Source organism: Doryrhamphus excisus, linkage group LG18, assembly GCF_037039965.1.
Source record: "Doryrhamphus excisus strain RoL-2023G ecotype Guam linkage group LG18, RoL_Dexc_Guam_v1.1, whole genome shotgun sequence".
Lineage (NCBI taxonomy): Eukaryota > Metazoa > Chordata > Actinopteri > Syngnathiformes > Syngnathidae > Doryrhamphus > Doryrhamphus excisus.
In genome coordinates, this window is record NC_136374.1 from 16,712,000 (window position 1) to 16,735,345 (window position 23,346).

The 23,346-nt window shown below is 39.9% G+C and overlaps 1 protein-coding gene across 1 annotated transcript; it reads right to left on the reverse strand.

The window, feature by feature from the left end:
• Window positions 1–2,737: 2,737 nt before the first annotated feature.
• Window positions 2,738–21,982, reverse strand: LOC131106328 (sortilin-like). The gene is made up of 20 exons (XM_058055273.2): window positions 21,696–21,982; window positions 16,166–16,228; window positions 14,444–14,517; window positions 14,213–14,315; window positions 12,262–12,423; window positions 12,047–12,120; window positions 11,235–11,284; window positions 11,031–11,158; window positions 9,606–9,750; window positions 9,289–9,444; window positions 7,738–7,844; window positions 7,548–7,650; window positions 7,298–7,466; window positions 7,049–7,233; window positions 6,793–6,982; window positions 4,642–4,758; window positions 3,721–3,829; window positions 3,516–3,628; window positions 3,322–3,448; window positions 2,738–3,245 (listed from the first exon to the last, which is right to left on the reverse strand). Exons 1-20 carry the CDS (start codon window positions 21,897–21,899, stop codon window positions 3,231–3,233), a joined length of 2,394 nt encoding a protein of 797 aa, XP_057911256.2. The 5' UTR covers window positions 21,900–21,982; the 3' UTR covers window positions 2,738–3,230.
• Between the last annotated feature and the right edge of the window lie 1,364 nt (window positions 21,983–23,346).

A 23,346-nucleotide genomic window follows, 5' to 3' on the forward strand; every position in this document is an offset into this window, starting at 1 on the left:
TGTCAACAAAACACGAAGGCATGAGTCTCAAGTCAAATATATGACAGTACGCTGCGTGTACATGGTGAGAATGCAAATAGTTTCTTCACAGATGTGGACGTAGTTCAAAAATAAAATGACACACGCCAGTAAATAGTTGGGTATTTACAGTTGTATATATAAAGAGACATCAAGCATGTGAAGCTGCTCTCAAACAACCAAGAGTCCTTGAGAATACGCCACTATAGTAGGCCGGCTCTACAGTACATAGCTTATTTGCTGGGTAGTTATTACCTGCCTGGATGTAAAATGTCAGCCGTGTTTATATGCTACCAAAACACTTTAAAAAGTTGCTCATTCGTTGTACCGGCAACCACATTCATATGGTGATGTTAACGTACTGTATACAGTGAAGAAAATAAGTATTTGAACACCCTGCTATTTTGCTATTTCTCCCACTTAGAAATCATGGAGGGGTCTGAAATTTTCATCGTAGGTGCATGTCCACTGTGAGAGAGATAAACTAAAAAGAAAAATCCAGAAATCACAATGCATGATTTTTTTAACAATTTATTTGTGTGATACAGCTGCAAATAAGTATTTGAACACCTGAGAAAATGAATGTTAATATTTGGTACAGTAGCCTTTGTTTGCTATTACAGAGGTCAAGCGTTTCCTGTAGTTTTTCACCAGGTTTGCACACACTGCAGGAGGGATCTTGGCCCACTCCTCCACACAGATCTTCTCTAGATCAGTCAGGTTTCTGGGCTGTCGCTGAGAAACACGGAGTTTGAGCTCCCTCCAAAGATTTTCGATTGGGTTCAGGTCTGGAGACTGGCTGGGCCATGCTAGAACCTTGATATGCTTCTTACGGAGCCACTCCTTGGTTTTCCTGGCTGTGTGCTTCGGGTCGTTGTCGTGTTGGAAGACCCAGCCACGACCCATCTTCAATGCTCTGACAGAGGGAAGGAGGTTGTTCCCCAAAATCTCACAATACACGGCCCCAGTCATCCTCTCTTTAATGCAGTGCACTCGTCCTGTCCCATGTGCAGAAAAACACCCCCAAAGCATGATGCTACCACCCCCATGCTTCACAGTAGGGATGGTGTTCTTCGGATTGTACTCTTCATTCTTCTTCCTCCAAACACGCTTATTGGAATTATGACCAAAAAGTTCTATTTTGGTCTCATCTGACCATAAAACTTTCTCCCATGACTCCTCTGTATCATCCAAATGGTCATATGCAAACTTAAGACGGGCCTTGACATGTGCTGGTTTAAGCAGGGGAACCTTTCGTGCCATGCATGATTTCACATCATGACGTCTTAGTGTATTACCTACAGTAACCTTGGAAACGGTGGTCCCAGCTCTTTTCAGGTCATTGACCAAGTCCTGTCGTGTAGTTCTGGGCTGATTCCTCACCTTTCTTAGAATCATTGAGACCCCACGAGGTGATATCTTGCATGGGGCTCCACTCCGATTGAGATTGACCGTCATGTTTAGCTTCTTCCATTTTCTAATGATAGCTCCAACAGTGGACCTTTTTTCACCAAGCTGCTTGGTAATTGCTCCGTAGCCCTTTCCAGCCTTGTGGAGGTGTACAATTTTGTCTCTGGTGTCTTTGGACAGCTCTTTGGTCTTCGCCATGTTACAAGTTAAAGTCTTACTGATTGTATGGGGTGGACAGGTGTCTTTATGCAGCTAACGACCTCAAACAGGTGCATCTGATTCAGGATGATACATGGAGTGCAGGTGGACTTCTAATGGGCAGACTAACAGGTCTTTCAGGGTCAGAATTCTAGATGATACACAGGTGTTCAAATACTTATTTGCAGCTGTATCACACAAATAAATTGTTAAAAAATCATGCATTGTGATTTCTGGATTTTTCTTTTTAGTTTATCTCTCTCACAGTGGACATGCACCTACGATGAAAATTTCAGACCCCTCCATGATTTCTAAGTGGGAGAAATAGCAAAATAGCAGGGTGTTCAAATACTTATTTTCTTCACTGTATGTTGACTGGAGTGGGGACACATTTTTTCAAACAGAAAATACAAAAGAAGAAACTGGTGAATGTTACTAAGCAGATGTAGTATTAGAAAATTCAAGTAAAAGTTTCCGAGTTATGATTACTTATATATTTTTTCACTGCAGGGGTATGGTGAGTTCATCTTTAAGGTTTATTAACTCAACATTAAAAGTGCTTTGGTAATAATTCAAGTCTTTTGTTTTCACCTGACAAAGCGGGAAGTGAAAAATATTTTTATATGATGTTGCACATCAGGAACTATGATTAATTGAGCTGAGCACATACCATGTTCTTTTTAAAACATAATTTTTAGAATAAGGAATGTGGAGAATGTAAAGAACTATTTTTTAAAAAGTACTTTAATTTCAAGGCAAATGAAAAGCCTCACTGCAAAACATCAGGTTGTTTTAACTTATCTTCTTTTGTTCTATTCCGGACTCTAATATTTAATCAGTGTTAAATTATACTAAAAAAAAAAAAATCTTATTAAGAGTAATACTGGAATAATGTTATTCCATCACGGTTCATTTCCTAGTTTTAGGGCAATTTGTTGTAAGAAAATATGCAGTGTAACTAAGTAACAGCGTGCACGGAATGGTTGACATCTAAAGTGCATCCTGGAATGCAAGTCACTCTTAAAAAGAAAAGTGAAACTACCGACAGTCAAAAATGAAAAACGATTCTGCGGGAGTGGTGAACACAGAATGAAAAGTGCTTGTGTCTAAAAAAAAAAAAAAAAAAGGTGAAACTGTAAAAATTAATGTTTAAAAGGCCCATATCAACAACAAGTTAGGTTTCAATCTTACAAAGTAAAAAAAAAAAAGACTAAAATACACAGCATTTATTCTATTCTACTTTGTTATTCCCTAAAAAACTAATTCCTCCACTGTGCATTGTGAAACATCTTAAAAGGAATCACGCAGAGCACAATTTGAGACCCAGACGTCCTAACAGAAATCTTTTTGACAGACACAATAAAAGCTCCGCAGGGACCTAAAGCCCTTTCTTGTGTCGTGAGCTCGGTTAAGCCCCCCCAAAATCCATCCCGGTTCCATTAGTTTGTCTCTGTGGGAGCCTCCAACCAGTCATAACTCAGCCTGCTGCTGTTGCCTCCTTCAGCCACCAGGGGGGAACAGTGAGACGTGAGAGCAGATGTTGTTCAGCATGTGGGACAAGTGAGAGTAAATTTTTTTTTTACAAGGGGGTCAAAACGTCCGACCTATTCCAAGAGGTCCTGTGAAAAAACAAATGTGAGTAATAAAGTAGACCTGGTTTTAAAAAAATGAGGTATTTCACACTGCATGGGACACCTGATCTGAATCCTCATTGTACTGCGCCGCTCCCGTTTCCATGTACTGGGCATCCACGTCGTCGACTCCTTCTATTTTGTTAGCTTCAACGTGTTCCCTCATGACGGAGTAGCGGTGCACAAGGAACCTGAACCACAACCACAACAACAATAAATATTGATGACTTGCGTGACGCAAACAAATCGCTAACTGACCGTCCCCCGCAGACGTATTTCTTAACCATCCAAACGCCCACGATGGCGCTCATCAGCAGTATCGCTATGACAACCATGGCTATGATTGCGGCGTTTGGTGAGGCGCTTTCGGTCTGACAGAGAGACAGGACGTTGAAGATTGAAGTAGGACCCTGATAGCGTGGGGTCACCATAAAACAGATATTCATAAATGGGCGGTACCAACCAGAAAAACTGGTTGCAGGATATTGCTGGTGCACCTCCTTCTCAGGTCTGTCTCTTTTCTCACGGGTTGGAAACCAAATTCACATTGGTCTCCTGGAATCTTCCGGTAACTGAAATGAAAGACAGAAAACCGACATCATTATATAAGTATCTTATCCAGGGGTCTCAAACACGCGGCAGGACACTACTTTGAGGCCCCCGCCTTGATATGAATATAATGTTAGTGCGGCCCGCGCAAGTTTGATATGGATGCTGTATGGTATCATGTACCCGGAAAAAATTATTACGTTTGATTAATGTTCATGTTAAAGGTTAAATAACTGTTAACAGTTATCCTCCCTATCCGTGTGGAAGTGGTAAGTTTTTGGCTATTTAAGTTTAAAGGAAATAACTTGAAGGCTACCGTTTAGGTCGCTAGCTCTCCAGTTTGCGAGTTAGCATGTGTCTCAAGACCCTGCAGTTGCGCAATATGTTGTAAATAAAAAGAGTATAAATGTGACTATAGTCGTGTTTTGTCATGTCTACAGGGCTCTAATAATGCTTTGTTCATTTTAATCTGAAAAATATAATTTGTCTACCCACCAACTATATGTGCTTTCTTAAGTTTTTATTATTTGCCATTATTATTATTATATTTATTTATTACTGATTGATTGATTTTCTTTATTCTTGATTTGTTTATTTATTTTTCATCTTATTTTGTGCACAAAAATAAAAATTAAGATATTTAAGAACAGTGGAATGTTTTATCACAGCTTTTCTTGCAGAAAATCGAAACCAAAGCAAAGTTTATTCATTCTTCTGTTTTTAAGCCCAGTCTCGCCCAGACCCCAGACACCGTGCAGCCCCAAAAGTAGTTATTTATCTCAAAGTCATGGGCTCACTGAGGTGAGAGAAGACCTGCAATGAGACGCATCCTCACCCACTGGTCTCTAGTTCTTCGGTGGTGCCATTCAGACAGAACTCCAGTGGACGGCCCTTCATCTCTTCCTGTTCCACGCACTCGGAGCTGTTCTCGGGTCGGTAGAATCCGAAGTCACTGTGGGACAAAATAGTAGTCGTATCAAACTTCATTGAGAGCTTCTGGCAGAAAAATGGAAGATTGCCATTTTTGTTTATTTGTAGTTCAAAACATGTTGAAAAAAAAAAAAAAACATGTGTTGCCATGTAACAATGGTAAAGTACTTACTACATTCAGATCATGCAAGTATCCGTAGAAAAATGGTAAGAATGTACGTTTTACACTGTTGGATCTTAAGGAGGTTCTAAGTAGAGCTTGAAAAAGCAAAAAAAGAAGTGGGAGTGAGACACACAAAAAAATATGACTAAGCAATTTATTGGCAACGGTCATTAAAATGAAATATGGTGTCAATAAATCACTCCCACTTCTCTTCCTGGTGCATTTCGAAGCTCTACTTAGAACCTTAGGATCTACTTAGAGGATCCAACGGTAAAAAAGGTACATTCTTGCAATTTTTCAACAGGTATATGTGTATAGTGCAAACCTTTTTTTAATTTATTTTTTTAACTTTAACTCATTCAATACCAGCCATTTTTCAAAAAGCCGTCCCTCTCTGTATCAGCCATATTTGATGATTTTGACAGATTCTTCAAAGCACACGAAATATTGTGTTCTAGGGCTATATACGTAGTAGACACGAAGACAGATTAGACTCATCTTTCAACAGACAAAAAGGTTTTTTTCTACCCTTTTCAGTGTTTAGTCATCAGCAGGAATTTCAGCAAAATAATAGTTCTCAACAAAAAAAGTATTTTTGCGACATTTCCAGCATAACTTTGACAGTGACATCAAATTTTGACATAGAAATTTAGGCAAAATGTCTACACGATGATGCCACAACATAGACACATATAGAACACCAAGAACTATTTACACCAGGGGTCTCAAATTCACGGCCCACGGGCCAAATGCGGCCCACGGGACGCTAGTTTGAGGCCCCCACCTTGAAAGTTTAATTTGTTTAATGAATGTTTAATTTGTTTTTTGATTTGCTTATTTATTTTTCCATCTTATTTTGTGTCAAAAAATAAAAATTAACATTAAACGTTTATCTAATAATTTAATAATAAATAAAAAATGAATTTGTTTCATTTGTTTTTTGATTTGCTTATTTATTTTTCCATCTTATTTTGTGTTGAAAAATAAAAATTAACATTAAACGTTTATCTAATAATTTAATAATAAATAAAAAATGAATTTGTTTCATTGGTTTTTTGATTTGCTTATTTATTTTTCCATCTTATTTTGTGTCAAAAAATAAAAATTAACATTAAATGTTTATCTAATAATTTAATAATAAAGAAACATTAATTTGTTAATTTGTTTCATTTGTTTTTTGATTTGCTTATTTATTTTTCCATCTTATTTAGTGTTGAAAATAAAAAATAACATTAAACATTTATTTAATAATTTAATAATAAGTTAAAATTAATTTATCATCATTTACAATAATTTATAATAATTTAATGTTTTATCAGAGAACCAAAAGCGCTGAAAAAGTGGAGGGTATAGCAGAAGCAGAAGCATTGAAGACAGTTTTTTTTCTGTTTTTAATATATATATATATATATATATATTTTTTTTTTATATATATATATATATATATTTTTTTTTTTAAACCTGATGCGGCCCAGCCTCACCCAGACCTCAGCTCCAGTGGCCCCCAAATAAATTGAGTTTGAGACCCCTGATTTACACTTTTTCCATTTGAGACTTCCTGGTTGCTGTGCAGCGGGCCGAGTTCTTATAAAATGAATTTCTGTCACCTTGTGGTTGATTTTTCAGCTTAACAACCTCAAACATGCTTTTTTTTTCTATTGCACAGTTCATCACCTCTTGGTGCCTCTTGTGCAAAAAAAAAACAACATGAAATATAAATGTATGTGTTTTAGGCTTTGTGTTGGAAAAAACGTAAACTTTAAATACATCTTTGGTAGCGAATAAGTTACTAAGGATTTGTTAATTGAATAGTGATGCATTTACGGTACGGCTCCCTTATCAGCACCAGGCGACAGCAACTTCCCAGGGTGAGATCAACAGGACATACGTTACCAGTGATAATCATCCAGTGTACAAGGACAAGGCGACGGCTGCTTGCTGACGGCGTAGTCCCTCCCGTTCCAGCAGGCCGAATCCTTCCTTAAACGTAAGAGCGTCTCCTTGAAGCCCAGCACGCATCCGTCATCAAATCTGCCAGGGTCGGCGGAGTGAGCCAACCACGGCACGTAGTCGTCGTCGCCGCCTGTTGTATAAACACAGCATCTCAAACACCACTTCCTCCTTCGCCATCTTCTCGCTTATCACTCACAATCTCGGGCGAGGAGCTTCCTGAAGTCGATGGTGATTACCACCCATTTGGTGAAGTCGTTCTTGTAGCCCCAAAGGCTGACATTCATGGAGCGGGAGCCCGGCTCACTGTCCATGCCGCTGAAGTGGAAACGGTCGCTGGTGAAGTTGTACGTGTGCCAGCATCGGCCTTCGTCGGTGGAAAACCTGGACACGGACTCTTAGTGACACGTGTCGCAAACGACACGAATCGCAATCCACTTATACTCACTTGATTTGATTGACAGCCATGTTGCTGTGCTCCACTGCCACAAGCAGGGCTCCCGAGTCCAATATGGCATAGTGGTGAGGGCCTTTGAGAGATAGCAGCCACGAGTAGCCGCCATCGTCAGACACATACACGTCAGGCATGACGGCCGACTCGGCATCCCCGACGCTGCCTGAAAAAGGAAACATGTTTATTTTATTTTTATTTTTTACAAGATAACAAAACATTCAGGAGGTTTTAGTGTTTTTGCTACCATGAGCAATAATGAGTCCTACTGCACTGGGCTGTGACAGCGGCAGCATGGGGACGTTCATCTTCATGGCCGTGCTGTACGTGGCGTGGATGTGAAGTCTGCACTGTAAAGACGCAATTATACGTATATAGGAACCATGTGTTCCAGGGCTATTTTTGTATCATTTAGTTACAGTCTCTGTGCGTCTCACTCTGTTTGGCCTGTTGGTCTCCGTGTCACATTGGCTGTTCTGTGGTTGACGCAGCGTCTGCCATCGAGCTCCTTGGTCGAACGTGATGACCGTCTCCACGGCGCCGTCTACACACGTAATGGTTTTATTTCATTTGAACATTAATCAGATTAATCCAAACGGAGCAGGAGTAGGAAAAGGAGTAGGAAGAAGCATTCGTTCATTCATTTTCTACCGCTTTTTCCTCACCAGGGTCGCGGGAGGTGCTGGAGCCTATCCCAGCTGTCTTTTACACCCTGGACTGGTGGCCAGCCAATCACAGGGCACATATAGACAAACAACCATTCACACTCACATTCATACCTATGGACAATTTGGAGTAGCCAATTAACATAGCATGTTTTTGGAATGTGGGAGGAAACCCAAGCATGCACGGGGAGAACATGCGAACTCCACACAGAGATGGCCGAGGGTGGAATTGAACCGTGGTCTCCTAGCTGTGAGGTCTGCGCGCTGTGCCGCCCCGTAAGAAGAAGCAAAGCTTATTAAATCCTACCCCTCCATCTGGTACTTTTACAATCAGTAACTGTTACATTTGTTCACTTCCTGCTTTCCTAATATAGTATAGTAAGTATTTTTTTACAAAAAAAAAATAAAAATTGTTATTATGTTTTTTATTTTATTTTTGTCACGTATCGAAGTAGGAGGTGATATGAGCATCCAATGCCATAATGGGTACCATAGTAAGTGACAATATAGTGATATATATAGCACATCATGACTGGCTATAAAAATATAAACTTAAAAAAAATAATATTTTTGAAAATTAAAAATTATGAATATTATTAAGTCCAAATATGATGGGAATATTTTAATTTAATTAAATAATTATTGAAATTAAAATTGTATGAGAAGAAAGTTGAAATAGTTGGAACATTTTTAAAAATAACAGAAACATATTTTTAAACGTCATTTAATGAGAATAAAATCAAAATATTTGTTAAAAAAAGTTATTAAAAAATACAATGAAGTCAAAATATTATGGGTTTTTTATTTTCTATCTAATATCACAAAATTTCTAAAAATTTCTAAAAAAAAAAAATCACTAAAAATGTATATCAAAAAATCTTTTTTAAATTTTTGTCACGTACCAAAGTACTGGGTGATATGAGCATCCAATGCCATAATGGGTACCATAGTAAGTGTCAATATAGTGATATATATAGCACATCATGACTGGTTCAAGACTCTTCATCCTTGGATTTAGCAAACATCAACTGCTTGTATTGTTTCTTGAATTGGCTCATCGTTGTGCATTGTTTGTGCAATGAAACCTTAGTCACTTTAGCGTCACGTTAGCTTACGTTGGATGGTTAGTTTATTATTTGGTTATCAGGATCCAACCATTTCATTCTTTATAGCGAAATCCTTCTTTTCCACAAAACCAAAAAGCGCTCACAACCTTGCTAACCGTGCTTTGTATGTTTGTTCGTATGTTTTATGGTCCTGGACAAGGCTGTCCAGGACCCCCCCCCCTGTACTCCGACAGTGTAATAAAGTGTGTTGGCTTACCCTCTGTGAGTACGCTGGTCATGTAAACGCCCCTAAGTGAAGTAATGGCGGTGAAGTCAGTGTCACTTCCTGTGGTGGTGAAGAGGTGGCGCTCCAGAGACTTGGAGAACACGGCTCCTCTGTCATCAGACACATAGATTGTTCCGATCCCAGAGTCTGGGCGACACACACACACACACAACACACATACATATATATGATATTTGGGTACTACATGATATTGCATTACTGTACTATTACTCTGCCCAAGGAGATTTCTTCATACATAATCATCATCATGATTGAGTCTCATTCTTAGCGCTATCACTGGTTCTGACCTTCGGGGTCGTCCACGTGCATGAACACCATGTCTTCATTGGATGCCAGGATAGAATAGAACTGATCGTGGTTGACAGCAGGAAGCTGAGCAATATTCCATACTTGTCCTCCGTCCACCGACACGTGGATCATACGCTCTGTGCCCTGAGGAACAGTAATCCACACATCCATAACAATATCCAATAGTAGTATGTTTACTAGGGAAGTTAGGCGAGTTATTGTGATTCATGGGATCTTGAAGCATTTGAAATTGCATATTATATATGAAATATGCAGCAACCAGCAGATATTTTGTTCATTCAGTCTTAAGTCGTTTGCATGGAGTCAGTCTGGGGAAGCCGAGCTACATCCATGCTATGGCATCTCTTCCAAAGAGTACAATTATGTAATAATAATAATCCAATATGACATCAAAGTCCAGATATCCATTTTCTATGCCGGTTACCCTATCCCAGCTGGCTTTTGGGGCGAGAGGCGGGGTACACCCTGGACTGGTGGCCAGCCAATCACAGGGCACATACAGACAAACAACCATTCACACTCACATTCATACTTATGGACAATTTGGAGTCGCTAATTAACCTAGCATGTTTTTGTCAAGTCCACACAGAGATTTGAACCCAGGTCTGTGCGGCCGACATGCAAACCACTCAGACACCGTGCAGGCCTTTCCCCAAACTCCATCCATCCATTCTTTTTCAATGCCGCTTATCCTCGCTGGGGTTGCGGATATGCTGGAGCCTATCCCAGCTGTCTTTGTGACAAAGTCGCAGATTTCCTCAAAGTCATTCAAGTAAATGTATCCAAATGCCGATCAATTACTGTCATTGAAATGAATGAAATGCCATTTACTCCACACATACTAATTAATCACTTCATTGCACTATTGTACATATTACTGTAATTATATATTGTCGCATTCATAGATCATACTGTTTATAATTTGTATAATCTGCAATAGCCATACTGTAGTCACTTAAATCCCTATATATATATATATATATATATATATATCCACACTGTATCATAGTCACTTCATTGCACTACTGTACATATTACTGTTATTATATATTGTCACATTCATACCGTGCATATTGTTTATAATCTGCAATAACCATATTATAGTCATTTATACCCCTGTATATATCCACACTGCATCATAGTCACAGCCTGTTATAGTTTGTACATAGATCTGTCCATTTACAGCTCTATTCTACTTCTACGTTTACTTCCTAATAAGGTACTTATAAATTTGCACTTCTGGTCGGATGCTAACTGCATTTTGTTGCCCTGTACAAGTGACATGAGCAATAACAATAAAGTTGAATCTAATCTAATCTAATAATATTGAAACTGTAATGCGAATGACTTAATCCCCAGGTTTAATTCTTTCTTTTAACATCACGAGTGAAAAAGATTCTCACCTCTCCGGTCATGATGGAAGCAAAGACAAATCTCCCCCCAAGTACGAAAGAGTAAACTCTTGTTGCGATTGTCTGGAAGCTTCTACCGTAGTCTGTTGTTTTCCGTAACTCCAACATTCCTTTGTGATCTGGAAGTGACGACGATTATATACGTACGTTGTTACTAATGAAAGTGTTTGTGTAACGAGTAAGTACATCACTTACTGCATGAGCCGTTGTAGTTTGTTGTAAAGTAGATGCTATTCTTTGACCCCCTGTGTGTGAGAAAAAGAAAAAGAAAGAGTGAACTTCGGTGAAGGTCACATTTTGCAAGCGCTGAATGTTGCCTAAGTTGAGATGCAAATAGGAAAGACTGGATTTGTGGTTTCCTGCATGGTCAAATGTTCCAATTCCAGGCTGCAGTCCAAGTGCTGTTGTAGTGTAAGCAAGCGAGAGGGGACAAATGTTTTCATGGAAGAGGGAGGGGGGGAGGCGGGGTACAGTACATCATAATAAAAACTGTTGCTGACTCATGATTCACAGCAACAGAAACCTCTACTCCCTTCTTTGGTGGCGTGCCGTTTAGGGAGCGAAATGACCAAAATCCACGGTCGCGCGGGGCTCCCACAATGCAGCGCAAAACAACCGCGGGTTGACACTGAAACCCCGCGTTTAACCTGCGTGTACGGTTCAAACCATTGTTGGGCAAGTGGTCCAAAATTGTGTGCAGCTGGAATAACAACACACAAACATAAGAATGTGTTGGGAAAAGCGACTTAAACAGCGCCGTCTTTGTCAGTGATGAATAGATGTTTTTTTTTAAACAGTATATATTGGCTTCATTTCTCATAATAACATTGATATACACTGACATTATTTTAGAAACAGTTTTTGCTGATACAGTTGTACAATTTAGGTGATGCAACTGTCAAATTACACTGCATCAAACTGCCATATCTCCAAAATGACAACGCTTCTGGTTCCCATTAGTGTTGTTGTTATTTGTGTGTGAAAATGACAAAGAGGACAATTCTCACCATCTGACGAGGCAAACACTGTCATGGATCTTCCGCCAGGTGGCGCCAAAATCCTCCGACAGCCACAAGTTCAACTAGACAATGAAATGGATCCATAAGCAATTAAAAAGCAACTCAGCTTTTTATCTGATTAGGGGTTTATCCATGAGAATTAAGGCTGGGAATAAATGCATCGATCCAGTTGATCGCTAACACCCTCGTTTTCATGTTTCTACCGTGATGCTGAGCGTCAAAAGTATGTTGGCGTCTCCTGGGTTGTACAGCATCTGAATTAAGGGCTCAAACGGCAGTTCAGATGATGTGAATGTCCGGCCAAAGTCCCGGGAGCGAAAGAGTCGGAATCCGCCAATTTCTGACACATCACCGGTCAGGATCACCTTGAAAACAAAAACGCAGAGCTGTGTAAATCCAGTAGACAGTCGAGTTCACGAGTTGAGGTGATACACAAAAATATATATTTTTTAATTTAGACAAATATATGACAATATATTGCAATTTGCGTCAAACTAATTTAATTTCCACTGTTACAGTCTTCTGCACTCTGTGTGTATGCTACCGGACCCGCCTCCACCCACCAAGACTAAGAGACTATATGAATGTCAAAATTGCTCATTCCGTTTATGCTGTTGTTCTATGCAACAAACCCTCCAAGGTGGTAAAACCGATATACAGAGTCAAACGTATTTATAATGTTTATTTCGACCCGAACGCCCAATCCTAAAGACGTCTTTTACGGGTTTTTTTTTTTTTGCCCTTTTTTGCACTACAGGCAAAAAGAGGTGATGACTCAACTGCACAAAAAATGAGAGCATGTTTGGTGCAAAACGGTCACGAGGTGGCAAACGTGCATTTTATAAGAGCTCGGCATGAATATTTCACATAGAGATAAATGATGAACAGCAACCATGAAAACACGGAGCCTTGCAGCATTGAAGAGATTACACGCATTGAAGGACGATTTGAACGCATTCACATGCGCTCACGCGTGCACACTCGCAAGCGTTTCAGTTCCAGATGTGAACACTGAAAATAGTTCATGGTGTTGCGGTTGTGAACAAATGGGTATTTTTCATGTAAAACAACATTTTTAGTTCTTTATATATTTTGGATAAATATATAAACAGTATATGGCTCACAGCTAGGAGACCGGGGTTCAATTCCACAACCGGCCATCTCTGTGTGGTGTTTGCATGTTCTCCCACGTGCATGTGTGGGTTTTCTCGGGGGAATCCGGTTTCCTCCGCCATTCCAAAAACATGCTAGGTTAATTAGCCACTCCAAATTGTCCATAGGTATGAATGTGAGTGTGAATGGTTGTTTGTCTATATGTGCCCTGTGATTGGCTGGCCACCAGTCCAGGGTGTAGAAAACAGCTGGGTTAGCGTGTACCCTGTCTCTCGCACGAAGAGAGCTGGGATAGGCTCCAGCACCCCCGCGACCTTTGTGAGGATAAGCGGTAGAAATGAATGAATGAATGCAGGAGAGGGTTTTAATTTGAATGGTTGTTTGCCTATATGCCCAACATAGCTGGGATAGGCTCCAGCATACCCCTCCACCCTTGTGAAAATGAATGAATGAATGAATGAATGAATGCGGGAGAGGGTTTTAATGTGAATAGTTGTTTGTCTGTATGCCCAAGATAGCTGGGATAGGCTCCAGCATACCCCCGCAACCGTAGTGAGGATAAGCGGTAGAAAATGAATGAATGAATGAATGCGGCAGAGGGTTTTAATGTGAATGGTTGTTTGTCTGTATGCTCAAGATAGCTGGGATAGGCTCCAGCACCCCCTGCGAAAATGAATGAATGAATGAATCAGTATATGGCAAAATTTGTGTCAAAGTGAAATGCTTGAAAGGTATCTTTTCACAAAAAGCTGTTTTTCTCCATGTTTTGTTGAGAACTGATATTTTGTTAAAATGTTCCTATGGTCTACTGCTAATTACTAAAGACAGGAAAATTGGGAAAAACAAACTTTATTTTCTGATGACAGATGAGAGTCTAATCCTTTAGCCTTCCGTGTGCTTTGAAAAATCTGTCAAAATCATGTGTCCAAAATGGCTGGTACTGAGAGGGACGGCTTTAGTAAATAATCTGGGATTGAATGAGCTAAGATTGCATGTTCCACCCCATACAGGAAAAAAACAACACGTTTTTAGGGAACGTACCTTGCCAGAGTGGTCGGGACTGACGGCGATGCCAAACTCTGTCTGGATGAAGGTGTGATTGATCAGGTGGGTCACATCAGTGAACGTCTTCCCAAAGTCTTCACTGACACACACATAGACCATAAGATTTAGACCACAAGTGTTGCGTTACAGCAACAACAACAACAACAACAACAAAAGCTTCAAAACAAAAGCTGTTAAGTGTACCGTCACCACTTGGGCCCTGCTTACCTCCTGTAGAGGTTGGACTGTCCGAATCGCATCATGAACAACGGCACCTGGAATGTGGTCAGCACCAGCAGGACCTGGCAACGGAGGAGTATGACATCATTAAGCTTAAATCGAAAGGATTGGTAATGATAATTGTAATGGTAATGGTTTTATTTCATTTGAACATGCATCAGATTACAATTGAATGCATCCCATAATCAGTTCCCAGTTCCACATGTCCAAAAGGAGTAGGAAGAAGCAAAGCTTATTAAATCCTACCCCTCCATCTGGTACTTTTATAATCAGTAACTGTTACATTTGTTCACTTCCTGCTTTCCTAATATAGTTTAAGGTTTTTTATTATTATTTATTTATTTTTTTTAAATAATGACCATCCAATGCCATAATGGGTACCATAGTAAGTGTCAATACAGTGATATATATAGCACATTATGACAGGTTATAAAAATATAAACTTTAAAAAAAACAGCAAAAATAGAACACTCGTCAAGAAAAAAAATTAGAAAATTTAAAATTATGATAAATGAAGTTATTTCAATTTAATGAAATAATTATTGTAATTAAAATTGTACGAGAAGAAATAGTTGGAACATTTTTAAAAATAACAGAAACATATTTTTAAACGTCATTTAATGAGAATAACATCAATTTGTTAAAAAAAGTTATGAAAAATACAATAAAGTCAAAATATTATGGGTTTTTTATTTTTATTTTCTATCTAATATCACTAAAATTTCTAAAAATTTCTAAAAAAATCACAAAAAATTTATATCAAAAATTGTTTTTTATTTTTAAACATCATTTAATGAGAATAAAATCAAAATATTTGCTTAAAAAAGTTATGAAAAAATACAATAAAGTCAAAATATTATGGGTTTTTTAATTTTTATTTTCTATCTAATATCACTAAAATTTCTAAAAAAAATCACTAAAAATTTATATCAAAAATTGTTTTTTATTTTTAAACGTCATTTAATGAGAATAAAATCAAAATATTTGTTTAAAAAAGTTATGAAAAAATACAATAAAGTCAAAATATTATGTTTTTTTTATTTTCTATCTAATATCACTAAAATAAAAAAAAACACAAAAAATTATATCAAAAATTGTTTTTTTAATTTTTGTCATGTACGGCAGTACAAGGTGATATGAGCATCCAATGCCATAATGGGTACCATAGTGCGTGTCAATATAGTGATATATATAGCACATCATGACTGGTTCAAGACTCTTCATCCTTGTATTTAGCAAACATCAACTGCTTGTATTGTTTCTTGAATTGGCTCATCGTTGTGCATTGTTTGATTTCCTTACTCAATCCATTCCATAGTTTGATTCCACATACTGAAATGCTATGGCTAGCATAACGTAGTCCTAGCATAGAAGTATTTCAAATTTAGTTCTTCCCTAAGATCATATTTCTCCTCTCTTGTAGAGAAGTATTGGATGACATTTTTAGGTAAGATTCATTCCACAAGTGCGTTCCTTTATCTTTGGCAAAGTGTGATGACGACCATAGAACAGGAAATAGAACTACAAAAGTGGTCCTGGCTGCTGGGTACAATAAAAAAGTTCATTTTATGACGGCAGTGGATGGACCCTGGAACACGTTGATTTCTAGTTCCGCAGTCTTATACGGAAAGTTTTGAGCGACCCCCCACCACGGATGCATGCTCACCTGTTGTCCATTCAGTGACATATATCGCTTATAAGCAGACTCACCCCTGATTCACCTCCCACCCAGGCCAGTGACAGGGAGCCCATGGTCCTCACTTTAAAGTTGAACTGCAGGGGAGAACACAAGTAGGGAAATAAATTAAATATCACTGCACATTGACCACGACAACCCCAGAAAAAAACTGCCCTGACTGCGTGTGTACGTGTGACCTAAATTCAGCCTCGTTGACAAAGCTGCAGCCAGACAACGAGACAATCGCTTACGTTCCGAGCACAGCAGGACGGCAGCGAGCGGCAGCCTGCAGCAATTACCGTTACGCTGTTAAGACTCAATTTAAACGTTCACAGTTGCAACATTCACTTCAGGAGGATTTATAGTTCGCGCCACCTTGCCGCATCGTGTTCGGGCGAATGAGGATCCCGCCGGGAAACAACATTCCGGTCTAATCATGGCCGAGTGATGCTCAAGTGTTTGGCTGCCATTCGCCGCTAGGACGTTATCCTCCGGCTTGACAATGTTTACAAGGTAGACAGGAGCTATAAAGCTACAGGAGATGTTAGCTCTGTCTGCTGGGAAACGCCTGCAAAGAGTCACAAGTCGTGTATTTTACCTTAACTCCTTTTTTAAATGTAAAGTATTATACGAAACACTCTATGACAGCGACAAACAAGCAGATTAATGCAGATTAATGCACCAAAATTAAGTGGAAAACTGGGATTCATTTAGGCTGCACGGCGGTCGAGTGGTTAGCGCGCAGACCTCACAGCTCGGAGACGTGGATTCAATTCCGCCCTCGGCCATCTCTGTGTGGAGTTTGCATGTTCTTTTCTCCGGGTACTCCGGTTTCCTCCCACATTCCAAAAACATGCTAGGTTAATTAGCTACTCCAAATTGTCCATAGGCATGAATGTGAGTGTGAATGGTTGTTTGTCTATATGTGCCCTGGGATTGGCTGGCCACCAGTCCAGGGTGTACCCCTGCCTCTCGCCCGAAGACAGCTGGGATAGGCTCCAGCACCCTCGTGACCTTTGTCAGGATAAGCGAAAGCAATGAATGATTGAATGCGGGAGAGGGTTTTAATGTGAATGGTTGTTTGCCTATATGCCCAACATAGCTGGGATAGGCTCCAGCATACCCCTCCACCCTCGTAAAAATGAATGAATGAATGAATGCGGGAGAGGGTTTTAATGTGAATGGTTGTTTGTCTGTATGCCCAAAATAGCTGGGATAGGCTCCAGCATGCCCCCGCAACCCGAGTGAGAATAAGCGGTAGAGAATGAATGAATGAATGGATGAATGCGGGAGAGGGTTTTAATGTGAATGGTTGTCTGTATGCTCAAGATAGCTGGGATACGCTCCAGCATACCCCCGCGACCCTAGTGAGGGTAAGCGGTAGAAAATGAATGAATGAATGAATGAATGCGGGAGATGGTTTTAATGTGAATGGTTGTTTGTCTGTATGCCCAAGATAGCTGGGATAGGCTCCAGCATACCCCCTGCAACCCTAGTGAGGATAAGCGGTAGAAAATGAATGAATGAATGAATGTGGGAGAGGGTTTAAATGAGAATGGTTGTTTGTCTATATGTCCAAGATAGCTGGGATAGGCTCCAGCATACCCTAGTGAGGATAGGCGGTAGAAAATGAATGAATGAATGAATGAATGAATGAATGCGAGAGAGGGTTTTAATGTGAACGGATGTTTGTCTGTATGCCCAAGATAGCTGGGATAGGCTCCAGCACCCCTCACCCCGCGACCCTCGTGAGGATAAACGGTAGAAAATGAATGAATGAACTGTGATGAATTGAATGAAAATGCCAGGTATTGTTATCATACTACTCTGAATCCTACTTTGTGGAAATTCACCGGGGTCTGGAACCAATTAACCGCGGTAAACGAGGGATTAATGTACTGTAGTCGGGTCCGCAGATGTGACCCCGTGACATATATAGTCAGAGTCAGTCCAGTATTTTGTCAGTCCTTTACAAATGTTACCGCCAGCTGCATTTCCACGTGTTTTAAATGAAGCCGGCGGGCGTTCTTACACGTTTGCTCAGCTGACGGCCTTGCAGGACAAATGCAGCGGAGACTAACAAGAGATGTGCTTGTCTCTGGTCTTAAGCCTCGAATCCGAGCAGCTTCACTAGTGAGCAAAGAAAATAAGAGCTGCTGCACACGCACAAAAATGTACACACACACAAACACACACTACTTGGCAACGTTGGGAGGGAGTCCAATGAAGTCGCCCGTCACAGGTCCGACATGGACACAATGAGCCGCTTGTTCACTCCGCTCTGAGCTTTGACCCTTGCACCCGGCCAATGTTTACGCATATAAAACATCAGAAGAGGAGGTCAAACGCCAGCCTCTGATCCGACACACCAGTCCTCTAATGTTGGACCGCATCACGGGGGGAGAGGCCGCCGTGCACTTGTGTCACATCGCACATCGGACTGCCTGCATGACTGAATGCTTTGGTTTAAATACGCTGTGTTTTACCCTCCAGGTCAATCTATATAATCTATATAATTCTTACAGGAAATGAATATAAGTGTATAGCATGGAGTTTTATTTAAAATATCATATAAGCACCACCATTCCACAGGGTTTATTCATTTATTATGAACTCCTATACTGACAAAATTAGAAAGTGGGTTTCGGCAGTAACCCGGAAGTCCTCAGCAGAGTGGGCGGAGTAAAATTAAAACGGACTGTTTTGGTAATCCAAGGAAATACACCTATATAATTCTAACATGAAATAAATATGAAGTGTATAGTATGGAGTTTTATTTAAAATTGCATATAAGCACCACCATTCCACAGGGTTTATTCATTTATTATGAACTCCTATACTGACAAAATTAGAAAGTGGGTTTCGGCAGTAAACCGGAAGTCCTCAGCAGAGTGGGCGTGTCGTGGGAGTAAAAATTAAAACTGACTGTTTTTGTAATTCAAGGAAATACACTGCTCTATAGGAGTCCACAACGCAATACAAACCGTCAAATAGTTGGCCTTTAATATAAACAATAACGTGCCAACAGAAGAAAATGTGACCTTCCCCAATGCTTGAAATAATTAGTATACCTCCGATAAACAAATTAGTTTGATAAAGTTTCATTTTTTGCAACTTTTTTCATTGCTGCTTTCTTGAGTTCATCATGTTGGAGGAAAGGAATTTCCTGTGTAGCTACTTGTGCTAGCCTTCCTGGTGAACTACAAAAGATACCAGACTACAATGACTAGCATAAATGCTAACTGGGTTGGTCTTTTCTATTTAAAGGGCCATGCCAGCAATTTATCACTGCAAAAGTCTAAAAAGACAATACCTAAACAAAAATAATTCTGATAATCCCCAACCGCTAATCCACCATTGCCACTAATAGATAGCGGTCCTGTGTGCATACGTATGTTTTTCATAACTTTTAATAGAATTGTTCATTTCAAAATGAATGATTTCTGCCTTCTCTGCCGCTCAACTCTGCTATTTCTTTTGGTGCTCCAACAGCTGGCCACGGACCAGCTTCACCTCTCCACTGTTTTTTTTTTCCCTCAACATTTTTCAGCCAGAGGGGATAGACGACAGGCTTGTGAGAAAAGGAGGGGGAATTAAAAAAAAAAATCCAGTTGGTAGAGCAGTAAAGTCTTTTAAATGAAGCCCCCCCCACACACACAAAGCATGACCTTTTCTGATGGATATGTGCATCTTTGAATCGTGGACGTACGAGTGCCGACGTGAAGACGGATTATCCGCTTCTTTTCATGGTCAACATGTGCTCCAGGTGGTTCGGAACAGACCGCCACACGCAAACAGGAAGACAATCCAACGGAGACGAGTAGCCGTGGACCTAACATTCCTCCGGCACCTCAAGGTCATTCACGTTGTGCCTTCTTTTGAAACGCAGACGATGTGTTTTTGGCTCACTGGACGTAATAATGAAGGCTTGAGTTGCTTTTGGAAGTGCGATGAATACCGCTGTGTTGTCTCAATCGCTCATTCCAAAAACCTCCAATTACCAGACCGACCGGCACGGGGAACTTTTGTGTTGTTAAAACTCCCCGCACCTTCCATATTGGGTCCTGATGGATACGAACCAGACTGACCGGGCTACATACGCGCACTGGGCACTTCAATACAGACATACTTGTCTCACGGTGTCAATCAAAAGCGACTAGTACTGTCTTTTTAACGGCAAACTCACGTGACGTGATCATCATCAGCCTGTGCAGGAGTACCTAATAAAGTGGCCAGGGAGCGTATACAAATGCAAGGCTAAACAAACTGTTCTGGGCTTTTAAATTGCGGTAAGGTTACATTTAATTACCGCATATGAGAGCTCAGTATAAAAGTTTCCTGCCGTTTGACGCCCCTGCACAACCTCAAAATTTATTCTTGCAATTTTTAAACTGGTCTTAAAATTTTTGATAAGCTCAAGTAAAAACACAAATACACAATTCACAACATACATTAATCCCTCGTTTACCGCGGTTAATTGGTTCCAGACCCGGTGAATTTCCACAAAGTAGGATTCAAAGTAGTATGATAACAATACCTGGTATTTTAATTCAATTAATCACAGTTCATTCATTCATTTTCTACCACTTATCCTCACAAGGGTCGCTGGGGGTGCTGGAGCCTATCCCAGCTGTCTTCGGGCGAGAGGCCAATCACAGGGCACATATAGACAAACAACCATTCACACTCACATTCATACCTACGGACAATTTGGCACACAATTACTGTATTATCTATTAACAGTATAGGAGTGAGGACTCTCGCTGCATGCTTTGAATGGGAAAAAGCAGCGCCATCTGGTGGACAAATAACAACATTAAAAATTGAAGGCCGGTGGTCCAAATCCTTAACATTAAGGATTGCGTTAGTTCATTCATTCAATCATTCATTTTGTACCGCTTTTCCTTCACGAGGGTTGCGCGGGGGTGCTGGAGCCTATCCCAGCTGTCTTCGGGCGAGAAGCCAATCACAGGGCACATATAGACAAACAACCATTCACACTTACATTCATACCTATGGACAATTTGGCACACAATTACTGTATTAACAGCAAAGGAGTGAGGACTCCAGCTGCATGCTTTGAATGGGAAAAAGCGGCGCCATCTGGTGGACAAATAACATCATTATTAGAAATTGAATTTGGATTCCAAATCCTTAACATTAGGGATTGTGTTACTTCATGTTAAGATAAATGTGGAATTATAACAAATGTGTAGATGTGTGTTGTGTAGCGTTTACGGTTCCCCGTTTTGGACAATTGCACTAAAATGTTTAAAAACAAATTATTTTGAAAATCGGCGCAAAATGCCCCCTACACATCACAGGGATTCATATTAGCTATAATGTATTACAATATAAGTGTATTTAAATGGTTTCATAAGCCCCATTTGAGAGGCATGGTTGACATCTTTCACCCTAACAATCCCCACTTGTCTCTCTGCTCAACACAACACACCGTAGCCTAATCCCGGAGGACACGTTCCAAACAAGTTAGTGTGACTTTAAATAGTTAGTAGTCCATATAATGACGGATAATTACGGATGTTTAAAAATGTGACTTACAGTGTGGGTGTTGTTTAGCAGCGCTGACTCCACTCCAGGAAAAGTTGGGCATGAGTGTCCATTCAGTGCCAACTTCTGTCGCTCCTCATCACCGCTCAACTCCCTCGGCGGCCTCCTCACCGACGACTTTTCCCCGGCGTGGAAATGTCTCGCCAGCGCGGATGTAAATAAAGCCCACGTTAAAATATAAGCCACGGAAAGCATGTTTAAAAGACGGCTGGTCAGTTTCGCGTTCACGGTGTCTCATTAATCCACGACACTGACTCCTCTTGACCCACCTCATCCCCCCCCCCTACCCCGACAAACCCACAAACGCATCTTCATTAGCGGCCCATACACCGCGCCTTGTGATTGGTCAGGATGAGAATAACCTGAATTTTCATTGGACGAGAGGACTCTTCCTCGACTGGCAGTTATCGAAACTTTCGTGAGGTTATAGCAGCCTCTTGTGGTCAACATTGGCATTTCTCCTTTTTGTCTTCCATGTGAAACGAAGCATTCCAAGAAGTACAGTACTTAAATTGAATGCACTGCAGGGAATGAAAACCCAACCTCAAAAACCTCTGCTATTTTCTTTGTAATGTTTCCGGAAGAGTAAATGCCATGAAAAATCTGCAAAGAATAAAGGCATCCAAATAAAGTCACGAAAAAAATATATTTTGTGCTTAACCCATTACAACTATAACATTGTTTTCATCGACTTAATTGATACAATACATTTAGTAGATACAAATAATCGTAACGAGATTTGTTAAATTTAAATATATTTTGAGTGTGTCCCTACAATATGCCATCAGTAAATAAAATATGCTACAAATGCTCTCTGGATAAATGTGTTGTATTTCTCAAAAATCTGAAATTTATTAGGTATAATAATAATATATTATTAATAATATATAATAATGTATTAATTTAATTATTTAGGTCCACTTTTGCAATGCAAGTTTTATACACTGAAAGTTCCATATAGAGTATTTTGGATATATTTACCAAATTGTAATGCAAAAAAAAATGCACTTTTCAAGGAACACAAAGTGCTTCACAGGAAGTGAACCCATTATTCATTCACTCACACTAGTGGTGGTAATGTACATCTGTATCCACAGCTGCTCTGGGGAAGGGACTGACAGAAACATGGCCGCCAATTAGCACCTCCAACCATCACCAAACATTCATTCACATTTATACACTAATATGGGGGATCATATTGTGAGTTTTGCTCAGGGATTCAACACTGAGTGGAAGGCACTAGGATCGACCATGAATCGAGTTCTCTGCATTCAAAAGAACTGAAACAACTCTAGTATTTATTTTATTGTGTTCCTTTCTAATTGTGTGTATTCTACCTGAAAGGAAATCAGTTGTTCCTGAAGCCCTTGAATGTTACTTGGATTACCAATGGCACCAAACTCCATCATGAGTCATAGATGATCACAAATGCAGAACCTTTTGAGAACAGACAAAACATTTCCACAGCAGAAGGTAAAAGTGAAAAATGCTCATTGGTGTACAATAAAATATGAAACCTAAAATGAAGCCATGCAGAAATAAAATCATATGCTGCTCCTGCATGATCGAGAATTGCTATATAAATTGAATTGCAAATGGAAGTTTAGGCTCAAACCCTTAAAAAAAAAGACTCACTCAGTAA